Source organism: Ctenocephalides felis, unplaced genomic scaffold (genome assembly GCF_003426905.1).
Source record: "Ctenocephalides felis isolate EL2017-DRISC unplaced genomic scaffold, ASM342690v1 CF-g0.4_SCAFFOLD_01170, whole genome shotgun sequence".
NCBI lineage: Eukaryota > Metazoa > Arthropoda > Insecta > Siphonaptera > Pulicidae > Ctenocephalides > Ctenocephalides felis.
In genome coordinates, this window is record NW_020537324.1 from 62,969,442 (window position 1) to 62,989,885 (window position 20,444).

General features: G+C 32.1%; 2 protein-coding genes across 2 annotated transcripts; both read right to left on the bottom strand.

The window, feature by feature from the left end:
* Nucleotides 1-1,661: 1,661 nt before the first annotated feature.
* Nucleotides 1,662-17,065, bottom strand: LOC113367527 (cationic amino acid transporter 3-like). The gene is made up of 7 exons (XM_026609127.1): nucleotides 17,055-17,065; nucleotides 16,446-16,702; nucleotides 14,587-14,742; nucleotides 12,049-12,356; nucleotides 11,675-11,912; nucleotides 8,805-8,907; nucleotides 1,662-1,758 (listed from the first exon to the last, which is right to left on the bottom strand). The coding sequence occupies exons 1-7, from the start codon at nucleotides 17,063-17,065 to the stop codon at nucleotides 1,662-1,664; spliced, it is 1,170 nt and encodes a 389-aa protein (XP_026464912.1).
* A 1,564-nt stretch (nucleotides 17,066-18,629) lies between these two features.
* On the bottom strand, nucleotides 18,630-20,433 carry LOC113367528 (calmodulin-beta-like). Its single transcript, XM_026609128.1, has 4 exons — nucleotides 20,314-20,433; nucleotides 20,144-20,231; nucleotides 19,843-20,012; nucleotides 18,630-18,791 (listed from the first exon to the last, which is right to left on the bottom strand). The coding sequence occupies exons 1-4, from the start codon at nucleotides 20,431-20,433 to the stop codon at nucleotides 18,630-18,632; spliced, it is 540 nt and encodes a 179-aa protein (XP_026464913.1).
* Between the last annotated feature and the right edge of the window lie 11 nt (nucleotides 20,434-20,444).

A 20,444-nucleotide genomic window follows, 5' to 3' on the forward strand; every position in this document is an offset into this window, starting at 1 on the left:
GGGATGTGAATCGATATTATGGTTACTTTTTGACCTCTCTTGTATACATTAATAGCTGTTATTTCAGAACCGCCCGCTGTCAGGTTTGGCACTTGCTCGTGTCTGATGTTAGACTTGATCAAGATCGCAGTGCCTCCCCATCCGCGTGCTACCGTCTGTCTGTCGTTCCTGTAAACTTTGTAATTGTTGATATAGAGTTTGTCCGTAGGTTTTAAGTGTGTCTCGTTGATCAGTACTATGTCCAAATCGTATTTTGTTATTGTCTGTCTCAGTTCGTCCACGTTGTTTTTAAGTCCGTTAGAGTTAAAGTGCATTATGTGTAAGTCGCGCGTTTGGTTTATGGAGATGCTGTTAAAAAGTTAAGTATTGTTGTGTATTTTTCGTTATATGTCATGTTGGTGTTTAGTGATTTTGTCAGTTTGTAAAGCTCACTGAAAATTTGTTTTACCTGGGGATCTGCAAACAGCATCCTGATCTCGCCCATAGCAGCAAAAAGTCCCTCTGGTGTATTGAAATCTGGATCGGACTGGCTGCAGGCAGGCCGGGCTGGCGATTGTGATAGTTCATGCCGGATCTGTGATGATGATGATGCAGGCCGGATCGGTGATGTTGATGGTGTTGGATCAGCCGGTAAAGGTGAGGACTGGATCATGTTTCGAAATGATGACCTTGGAACAGGGAGTTGAGAAAACGCTGATTTTGCATTTGGGCCAACATTGGTGTTATTTAATGCTGAAGAAAAACTCCTCGTCAGCGGCACTGGTGTTGGTGCTGGTCTGTATATTTGTCTTCTCCTGAGAGCATCACTTTCCTTTTTCTCCTTGTAGTTGAGAAGTGCACTGCACTTTGAATAGTTTGCCGGGTGTTCGTTGCCACAGTTCACACACATCGGTGCCTCAGTTGGCAGTTTCTGGCACGCACCTGGTGCATGCATATTGAGGCACTTTATACACCTGTACTTTAGATCGCAGGTGTACGATGTATGACCGAAGTTCAAGCATTTGTGGCACTGCAACGCTCTATTCTGTGGTCTATAGGTCTCCCAGGAGAAGATGTGTCCACCAATGTTGGTTATACGTTTCAGCTCCGCCATATCCTGATCTTTGTCGACTAAAATTATATATATTGGCAGTTTATGTTGACTACCGTCCGACTGTTTTCGTGTAACTTGCACCACTTGCTTTATTTTAGCTCCTTTCAGTTGCAGTTCTTCGCGAACTTCTGTTTCAGTAATAGATGGATGGAGTCCCGTAATTGTAATTTTTTTACCCAGATTTTGTTTTATGGAGTAGGTGTAGAAAGGGTAATTACATTCGCGCAATATGCTTTTTATTTTTTCGTGGTCAGTGATTGAGTCGGTATAAAATTTGTGTAAATTATTTTTTAGGAACTGATACCTGAAATTGATCTTGGTTGTATCCCGGATATAGCGGATGGTTTTCAGTTCTATTTCGGCTTTCACAATGATAGGCGGAATTTTTTCTTGTTTCGTATCTATTTTCTTCGATGGTGCTGCCTGTACGCCTGAAGTGGATGGCTGCGACCCGACATCAGTTTTCTCGATCTCCTTGTTTTTGGCTTTCTTCCGCCGTTTAACCTTCTTATATTCCTCAAGCTCCCTGTCCGTGTCCATATCGGTCCGATCAGATAGCGCATTGTACTTATTTTTGAGGATCTCGCTCGTCAATACCTCCATTTTCTGTGTTTTCATTATTTTTAGTTTCTTCCCAGGCGCCTGCCTGGGAATATCCTTGAATTCTTCAATATACACAGCACTGATTTTAATAAAATTAAACTAAAGACTTGGAAAAATTTAAATTTAGAAAAAATCACTTGCTAATATGGCTTATCCTCTAACCATTAGCAACACCAATCCGGTATTTGGAAAGAGGAGTCAGCAGAAGGCACGTTCACCTTATAATTTTGACAAGATATTAAAAATCTTGTTTGAATTACACCCGATTGCTTTTAAAAAAGCACGATTTCAAATCGATATCGGGTGAATTCCAGACTTTATTCTTATTACACAATAACCGAATGACATTCACTGAAAAAACAAAAAATGTCCCGTACGCGAGAAAGGGAATTTAATTATTAACTGTGCAGACAGTACTGCAAAGCGTGCGTTATGGGCTGTAAAAAATATATAACTTGTTATCAGTACAGCACAACGAGAGTTAGATATGGAAAAAAATAACATAAAATTTAGTAAAAACTTGTATTTAAACTTTTCAATAAATTAACATTTTTCCTTCAAAATTTAATGTCAAAAATCATTCCAACTCGGAGAACTACGACGACTTTGAAATCTGTCGCGATCGCTAGTCGACATGAGACCCGGTCGACGGGATCCAAAAAAGTTGAAGTGAGACAACACAATCAGATTTTGTTCCAACGGATCTCGAGGTTCATTTGAACAAAATAAAACCCAACAACAAAAAGTTGAGTTAATTGAAAATTCCATGCGTGCAACGATAACCATAAACTTGTCAAAAAAATTGTAGAAAAAAAAATTTCTATCATCTTTCATCTTTTCTATTTATAATACTCATATTTAATCATTTCATATATCACGCCACCATTGAGATTTATATAAAAATGACCGTGATCATGCCATCGGGTTCAGCACAAAATCTTCAAATATATATATATATATATATATATATATATTTGAAATTAAAAAAAAGTTTTTCTATATATATATATATATATATAAACTTTTTTTTAATTTTATTTTGAACAGCGATCAGAACTTATGAGTTCTATAAACTGTTGTGATTAATATCTTATAAACTACGTTTGTTTTTATTATAGATGGCAATACAAACAGTTGTCTCATCTCTAAGAGCTGAATTTTTATTATTACAATTACTGTGATAGTGATGCAACAATTGATTGGTGCAACAATGCCGTATTAGGGCTGTTTTTTTTACTTGGAAACATATTGCTACCTATATTTCCAAGCAAAAAATCGTTGTCACTGCTGCCTGACAACAGGCTGCTCGAAGTGGGTATCGAACCCGGGGCCCCTGACCCAGTCGTTCTAGCCACTTGCCCACGAACGAGCCCTGATAACAGACTGTCATAGAGAAAATGTTAAAAGTAAAAGAAAAATCAGTTTTCTGCTCTCCTGAGCGGAGAATGGTGTGCGATTTAGTAAGAGACAAATGTAGGGAACTGGTATTTTATTTAATTTCTCTTATTAAATAAGTTGAAATTACAATATTGTGTTATATATGTTGTGTATTTTTATAATATATAATAATAAAAACAACATTGTTTTGTAAGTGATGTTATATTTTAAAATTTTATCAAAATATTAATATAGCTTAAAGATTGAAATATAATTTCCTGGTGGTTAGAACCAACGTTAGTAGAAATCACGTAAATTTTTTTCGATATCATTTATGGTTACGCCAAATATTATGTTTGAAAGAAGGGGCCACTTTGATATATTTTCAATGATATCTCGGCTAAAAGATAAATTACAAAGTTGAAAATTGGTATATCGGATATTTTGTAATCGATTGTTTTGCATAATGTGGTTAGAACCAACGTGAGTATAATCACGTAAATTTTTTTGCGATATCTTTTATGGTTATGCAAAAAAGTGAGTTTCAAAGAAGGGGCACTTTGGTGTATTTTCAATGATATCTCGGCCATAAGACAAAGTACAAAGTTGAAAATTGGTATATCATATATTTTCAAAAAGACCTTTAAAATGGCGTTATTATTTAAATACCAGGGTGGAATCAATTCTGTATGACAAACAATGCACCTATACCCTTTCGGGGTCTAATTTATAAAAAAATGAGCAAATCGTATTTTCTGGAAAAAACAAACTTCTCCTTGGGTAAATTTATGCAAAAGGACTCCACTGACGAGCAAACTAAAGAGAGTCTTTTTGGTTCATACACTTACTTTCTCCAATTCGTTCAATTCGAAATTTTTTTCTGAAAATGATTGAAATAAAACAAACAAAATAAAGTGCACAATATATAATATATCATAAATTAATATGCTTATTCAATTAAATATTCGTTTCTACATTTACTGCGTAATCGGTGAATTTGAAACTATTATTTGACTTTCTTCCATCACTTTTTTTCGCATGCCGTAGATGAAGTAGAATACATAACCTATATGTAAGTATTTAAAAAAAAAATCAGTAAATAATAGTCAACCTGAAATCCGGTTGAAACTAGGGTCAAAATTTACTTGTACTCCTCCATGGCATAATAAAATATTAATGATGTAGTAAACATCAAATGTATTTATTTTTATGAAACTATAATTTTTAAATAGATTTAAAAAAACAACGATTTTCCACATGAGTGTAATAACATGTTTATTTATTTATATTATCAATATATATATATATATATATATATATATATATATATTGTAAAAACAAAATTGAACAATCAACTTACATAAAAAAATAAATAGACGTAAAACTTGATTTGAAAATATTTTATCTAGTTTTTTGCCAGAATATCGAGATATATCATTTTTTCTAGACTTTATTATATAGCGTCAATATTTACCTGTAATAGCTACAATAATTAATTCAATCCAAACAGCTACTATTGCGTGGCTTATGAGGTATATATTACAGAATATGCACAGACATGGAACAAATGGAACTAATGGAACCTGCAAAATCATTAAAATTAAAATAATGTAATACATAAAAGTTACATACATAACAAAACTACTTTACTTTAAAAGTTAACACTGTCCTATCCTCCGGTTGACAATATATTGGTATTGTTAGTGCAAATAAGACGGAGAGCAGGACGACAGTCACCAAAATGCAAAGAATAGGTCTTTTTTCATAGATATCCCAAGCCACTCGGTCCCAGATACACAACATTACACTAAGAATTACTAAGAAATAGATTAGTAAGAAAATATGTTTTCTACTCAAATTAGGATAAATTTGCTCAAGTCATACAGCTACTCAAGTCATTTTTTTATGAAATTTTCACCAATATTTTATAGACTGGATTTTTATTTGACAGGTTTTTATAAAAATAATATGATTCTGAATGTTTTTGACCTAATTAAATTGTAGTATTTATTTATGTTAAAATATTAATTTTAATTCTATACTTGCAGCTTTAGTGCCAAACTCCTTACTCGTATCGACTTTATAGAGAAATGTTTATGGAATTTTTATGGACTCAATCATTCTATATTTTGCTACTTTTTTAAAATATTATTTCATTTTATTCGATAATTTAATAATTATGTTCGACATGTTAACTAATAACTAACTAGTGGTGTATGACATCGTGCCTTAAAGCAAATTGCCGGAACTTCCCGGACCGTAACGAAATGTTCGAGGAATATTAAATGTTTTCAAATAGATTATTATAAATAAATACTGTATCATCGTCTAATATTTATAGGAACTAAATTATTTATTTAAAGTATATAAGTGAGCTTTAGAACTTTATTAAGAATTAAAATTAAAATCTGTATTATTTTCGATTTACAAAAAAAACTTTTTTTGAAAAAACTTTTTTTTCCAAAAGCGATTGTTTCGTCAACACAAGCAGAAAGCTTTTTGAATCATTCAAATCGGATGCTTAGTTCTCTCAAAAACTTTCATTTTTTGTACATTTAGTTCCGTATCTTTGAAACGGCTCGACCTGCCTTTGCCAAAAACTAATCAGCACTACAAATCGGTTGATCCGTGCGCCCGAAAACGTGGACGAACTAGTAGGGCGCATGGTATCGTGCCTTAAGACAAATTGCTGGAACTTCCCATACCAAAAAAAATTTTTTTTTAAAGATTAACATTGTTGAAAAACATTTTCTCTGAAAAAAATAGATTTTTGAGAAACTACAAATTTTTGACAAAAATTTACTTTTTTTGAAAAAAAAGACTGAAGAAAAATTTATTTTGCAATATTTTGGAAATTCTGAACTTTTTTTCAAAGCAATCGTACTGCTTTAACCGCATTGAGTCGAAATATTTAAGCGCGTAAGCGCCGCGTCGCCGTCTAACGGATAAACATTGGTACGGAACCGATAGGAATGTAAACAAAATCTTCGAAACCGCTAGACCTGCCTACATAAAAATTTGATCACTTCTTCATACATAACATTACATCTGGATACATGTGAAATGTTTTTTGAATTTTTAAAATCGGACGCTCTGCTCTCTTAAAAACCGTGTTACCGTTTTTAGCAATTTTTTCCCCATATCTTCGGAACGGCTAGACCTGCCTTCGCCAAAAACTAATCAGCCGTCTCCTTATCAATACGAATCGAATGTTTCTTAAATTATTTAAATCGCTTCATCCGTGTTCCCAAAATCGTCGACAAAAATTTGTATCCGCACACACACACAGACACATACATCCATTTTTTCTAAGGTATGCCAAAAAGTTCAGAAGGTTTTGAAATGTAAAGATATATAAACATTTTCATTTTCGATTTTTTTGCGATTACTATAACTTGCCCTACGGTAAGTTAAAAATTGTATCCATACACGCATACACACACATCCATTTTTCTGAGGTATGCCAAAATCTTCAGAAACCTTCAAAACGTGAAAATATGCAAAAATTTTCATTATCGATTTTTGGCTCATTACTATACTACCTCATGGGAAGTTAAAAAATCTTGATTTCAGACCAAATTCTATATAGTTTTTAGTAGTAGATTTGACTAAGACAAGTGGTCGCCTTATTTATACCAAAAGCACATTTCTGTAAAACGCCTTGGGATATCAATAAACTGCTTACTTTAATAAAAAAAAACAATATCAGTTAATCATAATCCAACACATTCAGTGAACGCCAAAGATTTTCTTTTAATTTAGCTGTACTAAATACTTATTATTTCATTAAGAAGCACGACTTGGGCAACCTTACCCTATGATATTCAAAAATAGACAATATTATATTATTACATAAAAAATTGCAGGTATCATTTTAAAACAAACAACTTTTTATGATGCTAAATTAAAAACGTTATTTGTATAAAATAAAATCTCTAATAAAAAGCCGCATTGAATAGTGAGATATATTTACTTATTTATAAATTAAATAGAACACCAGTGTGGGGATATCAAGCAGGCTGGTTTTGATTTGTAAAAAAACAATGGTACATGTCATGTATATTTCTGATATCGAAATATTTTTATAGTCAATAAATTTTATATTATTTTTTATGTTGGGAGTTTCTAATTTAATATATTATCATAATCATTACAACTCCCACATTGGTGACTCACGACGATGGCGATGAAGATAAAGGAGTTTTATTTTTCGAGGATTTAAGAAAAATTGAATTTGACGCAGCACCATAGTCACTGGTCTTCAGAGACGACCTATAAGGTACGTCCAGTCCAATCCATCATAGTTAACGCACTTACTATCTGGATCAGACTTCCGAGGTTACTCATTTGGTATACCCAGACCTCAGTATTTATTGCTGACAGAAAAAATAATTTGGAGCCTGAACTTTTCATTGGAATGCAATTCAACCTCTCTTTCTCTGTTAACTCAACAAATCGTCTTATAATGCTACCTCCCATTATCGGTGACAACGACGAGTCAAAACAAAATTTGACATAATTTATTGGATTCCACAATTCTGGACTCTTATGTCAAAGAAACCAATGATCCTGATTTGGATAAAGAGCCAACTTATTTCTCTGATCGGAACTCATCAGATACGAATGCAACGCTTGCAGAAATGGAAACTGTACCCATAAATTATGCATTCTAAACATTTAGTAATTCTGATATAACTAATACCAATTACATCGAGGCTGAATCTTAGAAGTTCACCAACATCGAGGTACAGGAAATTTACCACATTTTTTTCTAGTCAGAACCTTATGCAGAATATGGAGTTGATGGCAGGTCGAATCACCACATACGGTGGATCTGCTGACGAAACATGGAAATTTGTAATTGACCAGTATTACAACACTGGTCTGCTATAATCTGCTTTCCCACCACATTTTTATAACGTGTTTCCCTGTATTTTCTTTTTAAACTGTGAGATCAACACTGGGCAGGGAGTGTGTGGGGATATCAAGCAGGCTGGTTTTGATTTGTAAAAAAACAATGGTACATGTCATGTATATTTTTGATATCGAAATATTTTTATAGTCAATAAATTTTATATTATTTTTTATGTTGGGAGTTTCTAATTTAATATATTATCATAATCATTACAACTCCCACACCAGCATAAAACGGTTTGTTTCTTGAATTCTATATTTAACAAGTAGTTTATGGTGAAAATATGTTAAAATCCAAATTTAGAGATTATTCATATTTATCTAAGGTCGTGTTGTAATTTGTTCTTCAATACCATTGTAGTATATTTTCTTAAAATAAAAAATAATTCTATTGTTCAATTTCAAGTTCAATATAGATAATTCAAAATATTTCACTACAAAGGTAATATAAAGAATTTCATCGTAGGTCCAGAATTACTTAAATTCGAAATTTAATATGTAGTTATTTCCTTTTTGAATTATTCCAATATGTTTAGAAATTGTCCTAATAACTTTTTAATACATGTTTATAATAATAAAATAAAAAATTGCGATCACTTACGGAATACTATTAAATTTATCTTCACCACAAAATAACTGATTGGAGTTGATATTTCCAACTTGTATTTGTTAATCATTTGGGCAAAAAAAGAATACGATCTATCTTCATTTAATGTGGTAATAATCAGCGATGTGTCACAACGATATCTACACGTAATTATTTTTAATGTTAATAAATTACTATATTATAACATTCTAAAGTTTTCATTAGTCATACCTCATTAATATGACACAAATGGCGACAACAGTGAAACACATCAAGAATAAGAGGTTCATAAGACCTATCAGCTGATATAAATCGAAGAATAATGACATCAATCCTGTAAAAGACAAAAAAATGAATTAAATTTAAAATTTTAATACTAAAAGTTAAGCTTGCGTTGGATAGCATTTAGTTATGCCAAAGAAAATATTTAATTGTTATATATTGTTTATATAGAAAATATTTCTTGTTAAAATAAAATGAATACATACATATATATCATACTAGCTGACCCGGCAAACGTTGTTTTGCCAAGTAAGGTATATTTCAAACAATTTCTAGAGAATCGAAAATATTAATACTTTAAGTGTATAATGATGTGTTGTTAGAATACTATATACAATGAGCTATTATAAAAACAATAAAACTGGAAGTTTTATACACTTTCTATAGTAAACATGGTATAATCCAATCCAAGTCTTTTTTGGTCTTTCGACTTATTGATTACGTTTCAAGTTTTTCAGATTTTTTTTTTGTATTCTGGATTTTGTGTATACAGGGTGGCTGATATGTATTGCAACAAAGTAAAGCGCTATAACTTTGTCATTTTCATTCTAAATTTCATTGTTCGAAAGCAAAAATGTCAGAAATAACATCAAATTTTAGAATTAGTTCATATTTGTTCGAATTGGCTACTTTTGGCACGAATTATGGCCTTCAAACGGCAGAAAAACCATAACACGCTGCACGAAAGTGGCTCTGGGCTATTTTGGCCCATTCCCGGCGAGGCGCCTTCTTGGGATGATCGACACTTTGGTATTTTTTAGTGCGAACCTTACTCTTCAAAATGTCCAAGACACAAAAGTCCAGCAAATTTAGATCCAGAGATTTTGGTGGCTATGATGCGATGGAAATGAAGCGAAAAACCTCTTTTATAGGCCATTTTTGGTAGACGCGTGCTGAGTTTGATGGTGCTGAGTCCTGTTGGAATGACCATGGTCTGCGATCAAAATTTTTGTCTACCTAGGACTTCAATACTGCCTTTAAGACATTTTCCCGATAATTTCGGCAATTATTTTGATCCCACGGTCGATGAATAAGAGTGGAATGTCACCATCGGCCGTTACGGTGGTTCACACCATTACCGTCGGCGGCGCTCGAGTTTTGGTGGCCAATCGAAGGTGTAAATTTTTAGCTGACCTTTTTGGCAAGTAAACCCTATCATTTTGTTTGTTCACAAACTGCTCGATTTGGAAGGACTTCCCATCTGAGAAAACCAAATTCGGTAACTAGCCACTTTCGTGCAAGCGAAGCAACCCCTTCGCTTCTTTCCGTCTAACTTTTTTTTGTGCATCAATGAGCTCTTGCACTTTTTGGATCTTCAATGGTTTTAGTTCAAGCTCATTTTTCAATATGTGTTGCATCCGTTTTTGCGATATGTTCAGCTCACGGGTCATTTTTTTACCACTGCGACACGAATTTCGATTGATTTTTGCCTATACTTTTTGGATCATTTCCGGGGTTGTTAGTGTTTTTTTTCGTCCACTTTTTGGACGCGGTGCAACACTGAGTGTATCACGGTTACGAGATATGGTACGAGAAACAAAATATTTGTTCGCATTTAAATACTGGAGGGCTCGAAATATAGCCACCTAAGGTTTTTCAGCCAAGTATGAAGCAATCGCACTACCACGCTTGACTTTCATCACGAATAACTTTTTTTCTGAATGCAATAGATCAAAATGCTTTTTTACGCTTATAAACAATTAAATAAACAATCGCTGGAATAAATCTGTCATCTGTCTGATGAGCGGTTTAGAAATGATAGCGGTCTGAAATTGGTTGCAATACATATCAGCCACCCTGTAATTGTAAATAATACTACTGAGCTTATACAAAATTTTCAAATTTCTGCGAGGAGAGATAGAAAATGAATTAAGTATTTCTTCTTTGACCTGCTTTTTGAAAAGTTTCAAGTAACATTCGATGAATTAAAGTAAATTTAATATAAAGTATATATGTAGAGCAGGGCGAGGCACAAAGGTCCAATTTGACTTTGAGCAAATATAAACTATATAGTAAAAACCATAACTATTATATCACAACAAATAACACATATCAAACGAACAATTATCTGACTACGTTCAGTAAACTACCTTCTACTTCATCATTGTAGAAATGTGCTTTTCTGATGCCTTCCAACAATTTGTTATCTAGACCTTTTTACCCTATAGGCGGAGTAACTTGATACGGGCAGGTGGCAAAAAGGTTTAAAACCTTATTATAATTTTAAAGGTAATTTACAAAATAATTACATTTTTACCTAATGCTAAAAAATTACCAACGGAAGAAAATACTTCTAATATGGATTTTCAAAGATTACCGTTTATCTCCTGATAGCAATGACATAAAAATCAAGATTATAGCTGGTTATACATCTTTTTCCCTCTACTTTCAAGTATTGTTGTTAAACAATGCTTAACATTACTGGTTTTTGACACATCGGTGGTGGACTTTTTTAACCCTCGACCTTCATATACTACTATCTATTCTTTGATAAATTCTGGGAAATTATAACTGAGAAAATGTTATTCTAAAAATGTCCCTTTGATCGATTCCAAATTTAGGTTTTGATTTTAAATAACATAAATAAAAAAATATATATTCTAGAAAATGTTTTATAAATACCAATGAGTATATAATTATACAAATGATATCTTTCAGAGCATTTTTCAAGACTAAGACTGGCCAAATCGGTTTAGCCGCTTTTGAGTTTTAGCGGATCATTTTATCGAGAGCCTCATTATATATATATATATATATATATATATAAAAATATATATATATAGAAACTATTATGATAAACAATTAATTTTTTCTCTCACCTGTGAACAAAGAACTGACTAACACCGAGACATATGGTACCTTCGTCTTGTCGTGGACTTTTTTCAGGGCAGAAAATAGTAATCCATCGTGGGCGACTGCATACAACAATCGTGGCAATCCAAGAACTGATGAAAATAAACTTGCAGAAATAGAAAATAGTGCACCTGCACCGACCAACCATTCCATATCGTGCAGACCAAGTTGATTGAACAATGTTATGTATGGAGCGACAGGGTCCTAGAATATTGAGCATATGTATGAATATAAACTTATATACACATTATTATTAGTAATACACACATCCATTTTTTAAGTTCAGAAATCTTGGAAACGTAAAGATATAAAAAAATTTAAACTTAACATCAATATTTACCAGTTGATAATAAGGTGCCATCATAGTGAGTCCAATGCCAACTCCTAAATATGTTAAATAAGTGAGTACTGATGTGATTATTATAGCCAATGGGATATCTCTTTCGGGATGAATTGCCTCTTCGCTCATCGTAGCAACATTGATCATGCCGATGAAGGCAAAAAATGCTTCCGATGCCCCATGTAAAACACCGCGAACGCCGAATGGAGCGAAGCCACCTGTACCCGGTCCAGGGTCTTTCACAGCCTGCACTCGTTTAAGCGGAATATAATCTATAGGAGGATCTAGACTCCAATTCGATGGATCACCTAAATATAATCGAAAATGCCGTATGAAAATAAAACTTATAATATACTACTTCAGATACAATACTAATATTTTTTTATTATTTTTATTTTAGGTAGCAAACTATACAATAAGTATATTCAGCTCCTTTTACAGACAATTTAATATGACAGCATGTAAAGGATAGCTATTCTGCGATAGCACCTTGTGTAATTATATCATTAGACTTTATGTAGTTTAATGTAATAATTCATTACAGTTCATCTTTTACTTTTAAGTCGATTTGGTGGTAAAGGCTTAAGCAAGTCACACGCTAATTGATTGGGATGTCGACTTAGCCAAGTCTTGTATCTGGAGCAAAAATAGTTAATATCTTCTTCCACAGTTAGAATCCTAAGGTCTTGATGTATTAGCCAGTTTGGTACGTATTTTGGGGCATTCACGATTTGTTTCAAAAGTTTGTTATGGAACCTCTGTAGAATTGCTTTGTTTAATTTACTAGCCGCACCCCATAGTTGTAGATCGTAAGTCCATATTGGGTTAATAATTGTCTTGCTAATAAGGTATTTATTTTCTAACAAAGCTTGTGATTTACATCTCATTAACCAATTAAATTGCCTACGTTCAAGGTTCAAGGTGCTGGTGCTTTTTAATTATATGTTTATGCCATCCTATTCAAATGTGTTCCCTAGGGTGATCCTTAATATGGACATTTTCGAATTACCTTGCTCCCAAGGGCTCAAACGGTTTCCAATTGATAAAAAACAATTTTCTGAGAGTTTTAGCTCTTAATGTTAACTTTAGGTATAACTTAGCGTCAAATGAATTAAAAGTGAAAATTCGTGTCATTTTTTATTGAAAATTTTTGAAATTTTTTTCATGCTATTTCCATACAAAACTTTGATTGAATTGCGCTCTATCTAAAAGACAATCTTAAAAGCTGAAACATTCAGAGAATTGTTATTTATCAATTTGGAACCCTTTGAGCCCTTGGGAACAAGAAAATTTGAATGTGGTCCTTAATGTGTGTCCATATTATGGACCACCCTACTATTCCCATAAAATTAACTACATTACAGAATACAGGATCCAATTCACCACTCAATCTAACAGGTGGGCATGTACCTTGTCGTAGGGTAAAATTAGCATAAACTGATTTAGAATTGTTTACTTTTATATTTCATCATTTCATCCACTATTCTATTTCATATACGTGTTTAACACATTTCATCAATTTCGTGTTATGTATTTAAGTGTTGACGTAAACTGTAATCAGTAGCTACTTAGAAAACGCCACAGAACGTGTATATATATGCTTCGACATAGATTCTGAAAAATCGCTTAAGAGCCCAGAAAAATTGTAAACTTCGTTGAATTTTTATAATTCAATCGTTTATCGTGGGAGTCAAGATCACCAATTATTTTTGTCAACCTTGCGCAGAAACTGCCTGACAGATCTTAACCAAAAACTAATGAACGCAATTCACTCCCCATGTCTTTCGAACAGTTTTTGAATTTTAAAAGATAGTTGTCTAAATCAAGGACAAAATTTTGTGTAGCTAATTACAAACCAAATTGACCGATAGTCGCGCAAAAGTGACCAAAGAAACTCCTTATCTAGTTACATTTGAATGGCTTTTAAATTTTCAAAATCGGTCCAACGATTTTTAAGAAAACATCGGTGAAATGTCAAAAATCGGCTCACATACACACACACATACCTTTTCCAGATTTGGTCACATTAAAAACAAAGTTAACAAAATGAAATTTTTCGCGAAAACAAACTTCTTCGTCGAGAAGGTAACTAGTTAAACGTGCAATTTTTTTAGTTTTCATTATTAATATCCACATATAATATTTTATTCGTTAAAAATTTAAAGTTGTGATATGTTGAATACTGTGATTATTGTACTTACAATGAAAGAAACCTATGAGCATTAAAATCGCTGTAAGTATGAAGCTTACTAACGTGAGTATCAGCAAAAGCATCATGGATATTTTTGTTCCAGTTAATAATACACCTGAAATATATTCAAATTTTATATATTTGCAACTTTTATAGAAATATTATGAGATGTGTATTTTTAAATTGACAGCAAAAATAATTATTTTAAAATACGTGATAATTTATAGTTAAAATATTACATATTGTAGGACTAAAAAAATTCTCAATTTTGATTACAATAATATTTTACAAAAACAGAATGGTTATTTGCTTAAATATGTACTTTCCGTGTAAAGTAATGAACTTACCATGCAAAATTATGAGCAAAACCAATGCTAGGAAATCTGGAAAAGCAGACATAAATGGAATATTCATTGGAAGCCACTTGGCCAGGCCGTAAGATATAGCATTGCCAGTCATTCGATCTATGTGAGAACTCAGACCTCGCGCAAGGCTCGACACACCTTAATGTACAATAGATATTTTCATAGTTTTATGTTTAACTGTAAATGAATAATAAACGAATAAAAAATCTTACTTAACAAAAATTGAATAATTAACGTCCATCCGATTATAAATGCGACAAATTCTCCAACTGTTACATAGCTGTAAATATATGCCGCTCCGACGCGAGGTACACGGGCGGCGAATTCAGCAAAACACAGACCTGAATCGGATCGAAGGCACTTAATTAATATTATTAATCAAATATTAAACTAGTGGTGTATGACATCGTGCCTTAAGGCAAATTGCCAGAACTTCCCGTACCGTACTAATCAAAAATCTTGGTACAAAACCCAAAAAAATGTATACAAAATGTATACACATTATTAAAATCTCTATAAAATATTTGATAATCTTATGTATATATGTCCAATAAACGTTTTTGACCGCCAAATGACATTTTTTTAACTAATTTTTATTGAGAGTCCATAATCCCTGGACCTGCCTTCTCAAAAAGTTAATCAGCTCTTCATCTTGTCAATACAAATATGTTTTCTGAATTATTAAAATCGTACGCTCCGTTCTCTTAAAAACTGAGTTACCATTTTTGAAACTTTTTGCCCCGTATCTTCGGAACGGCTAGGCCTACCTTCGCCAAAGACTAATCAGGACGTCTCCTTATCAATACAAATCGAATGTTTTTTGAATCATTCAAATCGGTTGATCGGTGTTCCCAAAATCGTCGACAAAAATTTGTATCCGCACACATACACACATATGCATCCATTTTTTCTAAGATATGCCGAAATATTCAGAAACCTTTGAAACGTAAAGATATATAAAAATTTTCATTTTTGATTTTTTTACGATTACTATAACTTACCCTCAAAGAAATCAATATAATTATCAATATAAATTGTCAAATAACAATATTATTATAAGTTGTCCACGCGTGCAGTCAAGCTAATGTTATATACTGACGATTGCGTCATTTGGAGGTTACGTTTTAGAAGTAGAAATATGCTCGATCGATCATGACTAACAACAACTCAAGCGATTATTTTTCAACAAAAGGGACCGGTAAGATAACATAATAGTTTTATCTCGAGAATTGGGTTCTTAAAAGCTAGGATCTACAAAACCTCATAAATTGTATTAATTTTTTTGTTATAGAATTGTAAAGATAAAAAAATGGCATTTCATAAGGTTCCTAAAATTTCGAAAAAAGCATCATCAGATGATATATATTCGTCACATATATATTTTTTTTAATTTGTAACCATGCACTTTAAAATATTTTATCACGATGCTATTGAACAACATACTGAATACTGTGACAAAGTATATATTTAATTAATTGTTCTGTGTAATTTGATAAACTTTGTCCCAACATAATTAAGTCCCAAGTGGGCTAAAAACTTTACAAGGTATGATTTAAAAAAAAAATAGTTTGGATTGCAATAAAATCTATATCGCAAATAGTAACTATACTAGGTATGATTGTGTAAAGAAAAAGAAACTGGTTAGGAGCTGTATCGGAAAAAAGTTACTTCAGCACGACGTCATTGAAGAAAAATGGAAGGCCTGGTATGAAGAAAAATGCAGAATGCACAAGGAAGAAAAATACAGGAACTTAAAACCCGAGGCACAGGTTAAACAAAAACAAAAGCAGTTTCTAAAATGTGGTACTGCTAATCATGACAATTACTTAATAAATACTCACAACCTAAAAAAGTAACAAAAGCAGCTATTGTGATCGAAACAACTACGGCTGGTCCTGCATATTTTCTGGCCACATCTCCAGGGACAACAAATACTCCGATTCCGAGAGTTCCTCCAAATGCAACAGCAAGTAGATCCCAGATATCACAAACTCTTTCCAGAGGAGATGGTTCGTCTAGTAAAATTCTTTTTCTGCGTGTTACTCGCTGCACAAACTTCCTAAATGGTGTTTTCGGCTGATTTCTTGAGGATAACCGACTGAAAAAAACACAAATATAAAACAATTAGTTCTGCTTGTAATCCTTAAAATAAAGCTATCAAAACAAAAATAATATAATATTTTTAACACTCATCTATTTAACTTTTTATTTATAAATTCTCAACCGTAGAAATACTCGGTATCAACGAAAGCGTAAACTTTAGAGTCTCCGTCGAAATTTAAAATTTCCGTTCGAATTTAAAAATTAAATTTTCTTCGGTTTTTTATGCATATGTAAAACAAATTCTATCGATAATTAACTATGTGTTGCAGAAATCAAACCTTAATTTATTCAAATAAAATATGAAGTGTGAAACTTATTATAATTGGTTCAATTCAATATGCTCATACCTTGAATTCATTGTAATATAAAATTAATTTACAAAAAATATAAACAATTTGTAGTCCACTACTTATTAAATTTATTACATTTTATGTTTTAAATATATTTGGATAAATGAATGAAAATTAATCAAAATAATTAGTAAATATTAGTAATGTCATTTTGACAACTAATGTTATAATCTAAGCAAACTAAAAAGAACTTAATTCTGTTTTTAAACATTTCTATAAATTAATTTTGAGAATTTTATGTAAATTCAATATTTTGGTGTCATTTTGTAGGTAATAAACATATATAATAATAATAATGATTAAAGATAATAAATAAGATAATAAAAATTTGGAATCTTTTGATAAAAATCTTCAATTGTAGAGGAATTGTAGGGTCTAAATGATTGAAGTCAGATTGAAGAAAATAGAAATCGAGTTTTTGAGAGAACGGAGTATCCGATCTGAATGATCTAAAAAACATTCAATTAGTTATCATCGGGAGAAGTGATTATCAATTTTTGGCTAAGGCAGGCCCAGCCATTTTGAAGATACAAGGCTAAATGTGCAAAAATGTCAGTTTTTGAGAGAACCGATTTAAATGATTCAAAAAACTTTCTGCTTGTTTTAACAAAATGATAGATTTCGAAAAAAAAATTGTTTCAAATGTTTTTTTCAAAAAAAATTTTTTTTTTGTATATCGAAAATAAATCAGATTTTATTTTTAATTCTGACTAAAGTTTTAATATACTTTAAACAAATAACTTCAACTTTGCAATTCAGTTTATATAATTCTTATAAATATTAGACAATGTCACAATATTTATAATAATCTATTTGAAAACATTTAATATTCCTCGAACATTTCGTTAAGGTACGGGAAGTTCCAGCAATTTGTCTTAAGGCACGATGCCATACACCCCACTAGTTTTCTTAGTTATTGGAGCTATATGACTATTATTTCTTAGTTCTTCTAATTAAAATTAAAATAAAATTTACTATCCATAAAATTGAACATTTTTAATTTACTGTTCATAAAATTAAATTCGTTTTTGTATAAACCCTAATTCTGATGCATAGCTATTATTGACGTTTTTATCATCAAGTTTTTATGTAATTCAGGAAAATAATTATCGATAAGTAATAAGATCGGATTGTACAGATTATTCATCAATATAAAAAAATTGCACTTAAAATAAATTACGTGGATTAGATTTTGCGCATCAATACAGATTATAAAATCATTATAAAATAAAGATGTATCACTTAAGATAAATTACGCGGGTTACATTTTGCACATCAATCTCGGTAAATGTCTTATACAGACTCGAATAAAATCTCGTAAAAATATTTTAAGCATTGCTATATATATATATTGCTACAGCATTGTTCAAAGTAATATCCCATAATCAACTTAATATACAAAATACATATACTTAAGATAAGAACAGTTCCAGTAAACGATCTAAGTATTTTAATTATTCATAGACTCACCATCATTGACTTATGGTGACGATTGTGAGTAAAATTATATATCAAATTAAAATTTAAGATTCGTGATTTTTTTATTATGGCTTTCAAATATCGTACAGTATTTTATCGTTTCCTTTTTCCAGTCTGAGATTTGGATTTTTGTTGACTTTCATGTGATAATGAATGGCTGGGACCTGAATTGCCGCGAGTCATCATCTTCACGAATTCTTCATAGTCGATGACTCCGTCACCATTTAAGTCCGCTTCACGCATCATCATATCGACCTACAAAAATTGATAATGAGTCATAAAAATAAGTAAATCGCCAGTTAACTGTGGCGCTCACATCAAACAGTGCGCTCAAGTTTTATATTGTCCGAACCGATCTCATGACGAGTATAATCGTCAATCGCAGATATGCTGCGCGGGTAAGATGGCAAAAAATATGGGGTAATTTTGAATATCACGACGTATCAACAAGTGAGAAGGAGTGTCCAAAAATCCCTAAAAACTCATCACGTGATTAAAGAACGTCCCCTTAAGAGCGAGGGGGCATGATTTAGAGGTTCCGGGATCGAGACGTTGTTGTTTCCAAGTGAAAATATCCCTTGCCCTGCATTGCTGCATCAATAAAAAGTCAGCCCTATTAGCATAAGGAGGCGTCCATTAATCACGTGAGCGAGTTTTTAAGGATTTTTGGTCTCCCCTCCCCCTTGGTGATACATGATGATATTCAAAATAACCCCCCCTCCCCCACCAAACATCACGTGTATTTTAGTTCGCGATAAAACTATAATTTTTTTGATTTTTTTTGAAAATATTTGAATTTAAAAAAATATCAGTTAAAAAATAAATACACGTGAAATCTAACTGTACCCCTCACTCCCCCACGTGATATATCGCAATTTTTTGTATCGCAAACCCCCCCCCCCATCTCCCTAAAAACGTCACGTGATTAATGGACGCCCCTTAATTTAAAATCATCAAATATGGATAGATTAACCATTGGATTACCCAACAGGCAAGTGAGGTTCTGATTGCTGTTAAGATAAGCAAAAAATCGTACATGCGCCATGTTTATACTCATATGTATTATAGTAGATAAGCACCATGTAATAAATTATAAATAAATATTATGAATGTAACGGTCAGAATACAAACTACGCAGATTGTAGTAAAAATTACTCATGCTACTACATTACATTGTCGAACATATATGTTCGACGACAAGCCCAACAAGCGACTTTTTTGAATATTACAAACAGACAATACAATTGTATTATATATATATAGATTATTCACAATTAATTATTGATTTTGCAAAAGTAAAACGTACCTCATCGTCTGTCAATCTTTCGCCTAAGTTAGTCATGATATATCGAAGTTCCGAGGCATCAATAAATCCGTTACCGTCACGATCAAAAACTTTGAAAGCCGCTCGCAAATCCTCAGCAACGTCTTTTGATTCGAGCATTTTTGTCATCATGAAACAAAATTCCTCAAAATCTACAAAAATGAAAAAAATCATAAAATAAAATAAAAATGGTTTGAATTCAGTCCAAAATTCTTCAGAAATCCCAAAACTGTTCCAAGGAAATTTATTATATTTTTATATGATTTCTTGAGGATAAACTCACCAATGATGCCGTTTTTATCCCTATCAATATCATTAATCATATCTATAAGATCGGCTTCAGTAGGATTTTGTCCAAGAGATCGCATAACCTAATAAAATAGAACAAATTATAATTTTTTTATTGTATAATTGTAAAATTCAATAAAAATATAATATAATTTATAAACTAACCTCGCCCAATTCCCTGGCCGTAATTGTACCATCACCATCTTTATCAAAGACTGCGAATGCCGATCTGAATTGTTGTTTTTGCTGAGAAGTCAACTTTAATCCTGATTTAGGAGCAGACATATCGAATCCTA

Bases quoted from the DNA above. Each gene is read 5' to 3' on its own strand.
- LOC113367528 (XM_026609128.1), bottom strand. From the start codon at position 20,433: ATGTCTGCTCCTAAATCAGGATTAAAGTTGACTTCTCAGCAAAAACAA. The intron at 20,232-20,313 runs GTTAGTTTATAA...CTATTTTATTAG, and splicing joins CGGCCAGGGAATTGGGCGAG to GTTATGCGATCTCTTGGACA. The intron at 18,792-19,842 runs GTACGTTTTACT...CAATTTTTGTAG, and splicing joins AAAGATTGACAGACGATGAG to GTCGATATGATGATGCGTGA.
- LOC113367527 (XM_026609127.1), bottom strand. The intron at 14,743-16,445 runs GTGAGTATTTAT...TTGTACATTAAG, and splicing joins TTTTGTTACTTTTTTAGGTT to GTGTGTCGAGCCTTGCGCGA. The intron at 8,908-11,674 runs GTGAGAGAAAAA...TGTCTTTTACAG, and splicing joins AGTCAGTTCTTTGTTCACAG to GATTGATGTCATTATTCTTC.